This window comes from Elgaria multicarinata, chromosome 1 (genome assembly GCF_023053635.1).
Source record: "Elgaria multicarinata webbii isolate HBS135686 ecotype San Diego chromosome 1, rElgMul1.1.pri, whole genome shotgun sequence".
Lineage (NCBI taxonomy): Eukaryota > Metazoa > Chordata > Lepidosauria > Squamata > Anguidae > Elgaria > Elgaria multicarinata.
The window spans coordinates 121485342-121492638 of record NC_086171.1 but is presented as its reverse complement, the minus strand read 5'-3'; the positions used below and the strand labels follow the sequence as shown (position 1 = coordinate 121492638).

The 7297-nt window shown below is 47.7% G+C and overlaps 1 protein-coding gene across 1 annotated transcript; it reads right to left on the bottom strand.

The window, feature by feature from the left end:
- Nucleotides 1-645: 645 nt before the first annotated feature.
- Nucleotides 646-1722, bottom strand: GPR88 (G protein-coupled receptor 88). Its single transcript, XM_063117612.1, has one exon. The coding sequence runs from the start codon at nt 1720-1722 to the stop codon at nt 646-648; it is 1077 nt and encodes a 358-aa protein (XP_062973682.1).
- Between the last annotated feature and the right edge of the window lie 5575 nt (nt 1723-7297).

Below are 7297 nucleotides of genomic sequence, written 5' to 3'. Positions count from 1 at the left end.
AACAGATTCACAATTCATAACCAAGCAGAAAGATACCATCAGAAGTCCTAATGTCCAAGATTTTCCACTGCCAAATGCTGAAAGTTTTCATTATTTTTGGAACAGAAACTGAAGGAAACGTAGGATATAAGAACTTGCCGGGTCTAGTTCTCATAACAGCTTGTCAAGGGCTCAGACAAAGGTGGTTCCCCCCTTTCCTTCCTCAGTCCTGCTGCTCATGGTCTTTTAAATGGGAATGCCAGAAATTGATGCTTGGACCATATGCATGGAAAACGTGTGCTCTATCAGTAAGCTAGGGCAACCCTTCTGTTACAAGCTAGTCCCTGTTGGCATTTTGCGAGCCAAGAAAGGAATGCAACATTTCCCAGACAAAACCAAAAAAACAAACAATTGAGACCCTGACAAGCAATTTGAGGTATGTATGACTACACTGTAAAATTCCACAACGTATGAAAGTAATTTGATACAAATATATACATTCCACCCCCACCAACCCTCTGCTGACAAATGTCTCTATAGCAGCATTAAAAAGCGTCTCCTTTGGGAGCAGAGGACTGTGCTGTTCAGTCAGGGAGTCATTTTCCACTACAGACAAATGCCTCCCAGTGGCTTTTCACTCAAGTGTGAGGAGTTTCCCCAGGTGAGTCACTGAAGTACTAAGCTCCTCATACTTTCTACCTTGGTAGCCAGCTGAGATGTCTCCTGAGGAGGAAGAGATATCGTGGGGAGGGCCGTAGTGGTGGCCGCAGCCCCTGCTGAGGTGTCCCCTCCAGGGAGCACCAAGCGCACACAGCGCCGAAACTCCTCATTCTTCCACGTGTAGAGCAGCGGGTTGAAGGCGGAGAGAGAACAGAAGAGCAACCAGCTGGCCAGCTGCAGCCCCCGTGGCATGGGTTGGAAGAAAAAGCCCAGCAGGCTTACCCACACCAGGGGCTGCGTGGCCAGGAGAAACGCAAGGCAGAGGAGCAACACAGAGATACTGCTTAGGCGCCGTTGTCCCCGGCGTGGAGCTTGCGGGGCAGCTGGGAAGGGCAGCTGTTGCAGCAGGTGGAAGTTGAGGACGCTGACCCGCTTGACACTGCACCGCACTCTCCTCACAATCCCCATGTAGCAGCGGAGCAGGAGAACTGTCTGGCTGAGGACAGCCAAGGCTATCAGCAGGCCGGTGTAGTTAGAGCTCCTGCTGCTGGTCGCATTTCTAGGCTCCTGCTGGTCAGGGGGCCATGTTTGCAGCCATGGCAGAACCAAGGCAAGGAGGAGGGCAACCCCCCAGGACAAGCCGACCATCCAGACAGTGTGTTTTCTCTGGTAAACAGCCTGGTATGTGATGGGTGGCTTGGTGATGAGGACGTACCGGTTGAGGGCCACCAAGAGGTGGGAAAGCAGCGAGGCGATGAGTCCAAGGCCTACAAGCCCAACCCGGAGTAAGCGGTAGCCTTCTGAATGAGCTGTAGAGGACCCAGAAGGTAGCAGCCCCTGCACCACTTCCTGTGGCATCCAAAGGCCGCACACGCTCAGGTCAGCAATGCAACCATTCACAATGAAAGCGTTGCTGGTGGTGCGTAGCTTCCGGAAGGTGAAGACCAGATAAATGACTACAACATTGGATAAAGTCCCAGAGATGGCCAAGAGCAGGTAGAGGAGAGAAAAAGAGATCCTGGTCCCTTGGGAGTCTTCTTCACGAAGCAGCAGTTGTAAGGAGGAGGAGGAGCTGTTGGGCATTCTGTTGCACAGAAATTAGGCTCTGCTGCACCTCCAGACGAACCTTCCCACTGCTCGCTTCTCAAGGTGGCTAAGCCGAGCCATGAAGAAATCAGGAGTCATCTACTAGGCTATGCAAAGGCAGAGCAAAGGCACCCAAGTGAAAAGTTCCAAAGCAGACAAGGTGTCAAAAAGACAGCAGACAGCAATATCCAGACAGGCAGAGAAACTGGATCCCAATGGAAACTCACAAAATTCTGGGAACCATGCCAGTTCCAGAGTCAGTCATTGGCAGACATCAAAGAAGGGATGTAGGGGGATTCTTCAGAAAGTGAAGTGAGGACGATGCGAACATATTCTGAGCCAGCCACAAGATCCCAAAAGGCGAAGGTAGGTAGATCATTTGAGGCAGGGCTTCGGAAGGCAGGCAAGCTGAAAGGAAAGATCCGGAGCATGCAGGAACGCAACCTTACATGGTCTCCATCATGGTAGGTATGAAACTACCTTGCTGGCCAGAAGAATGTGAGGCAGCAATGAGTGCCCTGTGCCAGGCAGGCAGGCAGGCAGGCAAGCAGACAAAAAAAGGGGGGAATACTGGGAGTCCCAGGACTCTGCGATGAACAGCTTCAAGAAGATTTGGATTAGCAGCTCATCTGAAGACTTGGAGCAGCTTCCTTTGCTTTACAGTACGCATGGTGTGTATATATATCAGTCTGGGAAAATTCAGTGCTTCTAATCTTTATGAATTATTCAGCAGGTTTCAGGCTTGCGAGAGCAGGAGGGAGGGGGGGGGAAGCCAAGCTTGCACGGAAAAGCCAGCAATTACAAAGACTGATTTTCTCCCCTCACCCAGCCTTCCACCCACTGTGTTTCTCAAATCACCTTCCATCCCCTTCATCTCCTGGACCTTCTGTGTAACCACTGAAATCCGGCCCCCAGGTTGGACAGAAACTCCTCTACTCGTACACTTCATTGTCCCCGACTCCTTCTGGGTTGTGTTATTCTGAGGAAGGATTTTACGCTTCCGTGGCTTACCAAAAATAATATCTAATTTTAGATCAAATCTTCCATTGCAATATGCAAAAGCACTCTAGCTTAATACATGCTCGCTGCTCCTTGGCAACAGATTCTTGATCATATTACTGAGCTGACCGTCTTCTAATATATTTACACATATTGTTTGCAATAGGATTCCCTCCACTTCCCCCAGAAAGTGTTAGGGTAAGTCAACTCAGGCTTTGAACTCGGCAAGGTAGGTACAATTATAATGAATACATACTTGTCCCAAGGTAAAGAGAAACAGAGACAGGCAGACAGTGTCCTTACATCTAAGGTTGTTCATTCATTTCTTTAGGAAACATTGAAAATGCCCAAGGTGGTGTAAAAACCAAAAATGCCAGATTTACATGCAAAACCCAACATCCATGCATGCATGTAGCCAATGCAGAAGCACGTCCCTCTTTGCAATGCTCATCCAGACCCCTTGAAAATGGCTGGACAGGTCTTGTGTGTGGGGAGATGCATACCTATTCAGAGCTCCAATTGTTACTTGCAACTAGAACTGGATAAAATCAAAATAGAAAGCCCTTGTTTTCACTATCTGACACCAATCTGATGCATTGCAGGCTTCAGGATCATGGTAGAGTCCTGAAGTTGAGGGCTCAGTCAACTCTGGTGCCATTTGCTGGGCTGATTTGTCCACATGCAGAGAAGATTGTGTTATGGCTCTGTCCATGGAAGGTGAAGCTGGGGTGAGTGGCACTGATTCAACAATGAGAATAAAATTAAAAGAAGGAAGTAGTCTGTCCAGCAGTCCCAGGAAAGAACAACTGTAGCTTGTTTGAGAATGATGAATTGTGAAACACGGAGAACATTCCAAATGCTACTATTGCTGTGGTGGAAGAAAAGGAACTGCATGGGAGGAGGACTCCATGTGCTGGAGTATGTATGGAGGGGGAGGCCAGGACTTTCACCTAAAGCACAGCTCAGTTCTAGAATGCACCAAATGACAGTTCTGTGCAGGCGCACAACCTGTATGTCTGAGAGCATCACCACATGGGGGGAAATCACACTTGCTTACCGTCGCTTCTCTACCCGCGTGTTTGTCCCTCATTACTTCCTCTTTCAAAAAAGGAAGTAAACAATGTGCACGTGGGCCATTTGGATCACACTGCTTCTCCTGCACACAGCAGTGGATAGCGGCAAGTTCAGTCTCAAAAAATAAGTCGGATTTACTGGGTTGTTTTTTTGTTGTACAAAGGCGGCTAGAAGGGGCAGTAGTCAATGTTGTGAGAGGGACCTGCAAAAATCCGTGAGTGCCCAGTAATGAGCATCCAATAAAATGCTTGTCTGATCGAGCTCTGGGTCACAAAGACCACGAAGAAGAAAGGCTAAAATGAGTGAATGGGTTGGGTGATGATGTCAGTGGGCATAGCCATGCTGACATCATCTGATCTGCAGAGGGCCTGGAGGGGGACAATTTGGCCCCTGACCCAAATATGCTTCTGCGTCCCTTATTAGAGTAATGCCAGAAACGCCAAAAGCAAAGGGATAGACAAAAAGGATATTTAATTCCATGAAAACAATTCCAACACTTTTCGGACCCACAGGTCTCCTTCAGAACAATTTTATATAATTTAATGGATGTCGTTTCCTCCTCAAATGCCAGTCGCCTATGCATAGAAGAAGGACCTTGTGGGTCCGAGATACATTGGAATTGTTTTCATTGAATTAAATACTAGGGATGTGCTCCGCTCCGATTAGGAGCGTAGAAGCAGTAGCGGATTGGCCTGCTCCGCCTTACCCAGAGGCGGAGTAGGAGCGGACCGCGGACCCCCTAGAAGCAAGGCGAAGAGAAGCGACCATTTTTCGGAGCTCCGAGTTCAGGCGGAGCGCTCCGGTCGCCATCTTGAAAACATTTCGCCATAGGATTGCATTGCGGCAAATAATCGCGCATAACTACGTTGTTTTTGAAGCTATCGTTCTGGAAATTCTTGTGCACAGAGAGTCGTGGATGGGGGTCATTTTGAGACCACTCTCACCTCTCTGCGTGCTGTGGTTCACGTGCAATATTTTTTTAAAAATCGGGTCAACCGCGGGGCTCAAACTGCGTTTCGGCTTTTCGCCCATAGGATTGCATTGAGGGAAAGAATCGGGGATAACTGGGGGGGGGTTTAAGCTATCGTTCTGAAAATTCTTGTGCACAGAGAGTCGTGGATGGGGGTCATTTTGAGACCACTCTCAACTTTCTGCATCGTACGGGTCGCGGGCTAGAAGTTTTTTAAAAATAGGGTCAACCGCGGGGCTCCGTTTCGGCTTTTCGCCCATAGGATTGCATTGAGGGAAAGAATCGGGGATAACTGGGGGGGGGTTTAAGCTATCGTTCTGAAAATTCTTGTGCACAGAGAGTCGTGGATGGGGGTCATTTTGAGACCACTCTCAACTTTCTGCATCGTACGGGTCGCGGGCTAGAAGTTTTTTAAAAATCGGCGGGAAAAATACCTTTTTCAAAGGGCTGAGGGGCAGAGTCAGCTCCCGGTCATGATGATCCCAAAGTTGGAGGAGGGCATAGGCAAAACAGGTAACTTGGGATTCTGGGAAACTTCTCTTTCTTCATCTGAACGGGCTTTTCCCCGTGTTTTTTAACACAGTAGCCCCACCAAATGCACAAACACAACCTGAAATCATATACTAAGCCAAGAATAAGAGATAGAAAACACAGCACTGCTCCCCACCCTAACCTTGGTGAACAACTGAATCGATGTGGTGCAAGGGGATGAGCTCCCCTAGGGCATCTCATCGTGGACGTGCCCCCACTCTCTCCTGCACTGGAAGGCCATAGAGCCTTCCAAAGAGAGTAAAACGGTGGAGCAATGCCTATCATGAGTTGAAGTGAATGGTCACTTTTCAGTGGTGGAGCAATGCCTGTTATGAGTTGAAGTGAGCGTTTTACTTCTTCTCAGAGCTGTTGGTGGCTGTCTTGAACTGGCAGCTACTTCCCCCTCCCCCGGGCACGTCCCCCTATTGCTGGTAAAAGACAGATATAGCCTTTTTTTTTTAATTCTTCTTGCTGTTTATTGAGCAACACTGCTGCTTTTAATTCCACCCCTCCTTTGTTTATTGATTGATTTATTCCATTTTCTATGCATTACTGGCTTATCCTTGGCTCCCTTCCTTATGCCCCCAGAAATGCCAGCTGCATGCCTGCCTGCCTTCCCTCCCTCCTCCCCTGCCCACCTCGCAGGGATGTTGTGTGTGGGGTGCCCGATTTTCAAAAATTCGCCAAAAATCAGGGGATGATGGGATTGCCTTGAAACTTGGCGTGTGTGTGTATACGCCCATGAGGTGTCATGGTGCCAAACGTGAGGTTTCTAACTTCAACGGAAAAAAAGTTGTTTACTTTTTTAGCTTTCAATGCAACCCTATGGGGGGGCAAAAACGGAGCTCCGGATCCGGATCCGGAGCTCCGAGCGGAGCGGAGCGGAAGTGGGCGGAGCGGGGGCGGGGCGGAGCGACCCGCTCCGAAAAATGGCGGATCTGCAAGTGAAGCGGAGCGGGGGGTCCGTGCACACCCCTATTAAATACCCCTTTGCTTTTGGCTTTTCTGGCATTCTTTGTGGGGTTCCCAGAGTTAGAGTACCCAGGATAACCAAACTGTGGAGGGAATTTTTGATTGTGCTAAACATTTTGAACACTTGGCTGGCCCATGACCTGCATTGTCTTCATGGTTAGGATGTACATAGACATCTCTCCAAAAAGCAACTGCATAAACTTACTCTGCAGAGGAATAGCAGATTGTGCAGAAAAGTCTAGACTGTGCATTTAAGATTTTTCCATGTTAATTAGTCAAGAAAAGAGACAAATCATTGTCTTCATTAAATGTCTTCAGTAATTTGAAATAGTTAATTGGTGTGGCTGTGTTTATTACAATGTCCACATGTGCTGTTAGCGTATTATAATATTACTCCGTCAATTCACTTATCGGACTAAAAAAACAAAACAAAATATATTCTGCCCCCTGAACTTGAATTAATAATCCCCTATCTGCAGGATCTAGTTATGCCCATCCCCTAAAAAAGCGCTGGTTTTGTACCTCCTTACAAATCTCAAGGATTAGCCCTAGCATCCAAACTGGGTTCTGGGAATTGGTTGTGGTTTGTAAATAATGGATATAAGACACAAAATAAAAGGCCATGTTGTCTACAGAGATGAATATGATAAATGTGAAGTGGAGAAGATACATGCTTGTTGTAAGCACACACAGTGGAAATGTACAAAGAGGACACAGCCAACAGGGTGCCTGCACATTCACCATGCGTCCTTGCAAGTCTTAAAGCGTGTGATGTAGAGACGGGTTTCTAAGCTCCCAGGAAACCATGTACTGGACATGTACTGGTTAGCTATGCTTCCTTGGCACATTTCCAAATGCACATCTCCATTTCACACTTTAGCACTTACTGCTGCAAACACTGAGCTAATTACAGCATCCCCAGTGCGTACATGCTTTCCACGTAAAGAGTGCACCAGTCTTGACCACATAAGCCATTAAAAAACAAAAAACAAAAGCAGCTGCTCAAAGCAATGAAATGGAATTTCT

Coding starts and splice junctions, on each gene's coding strand:
- GPR88 (XM_063117612.1), bottom strand. CDS start 1,722: ATGCCCAACAGCTCCTCCTCCTCCTTACAACTGCTGCTTCGTGAAGAA.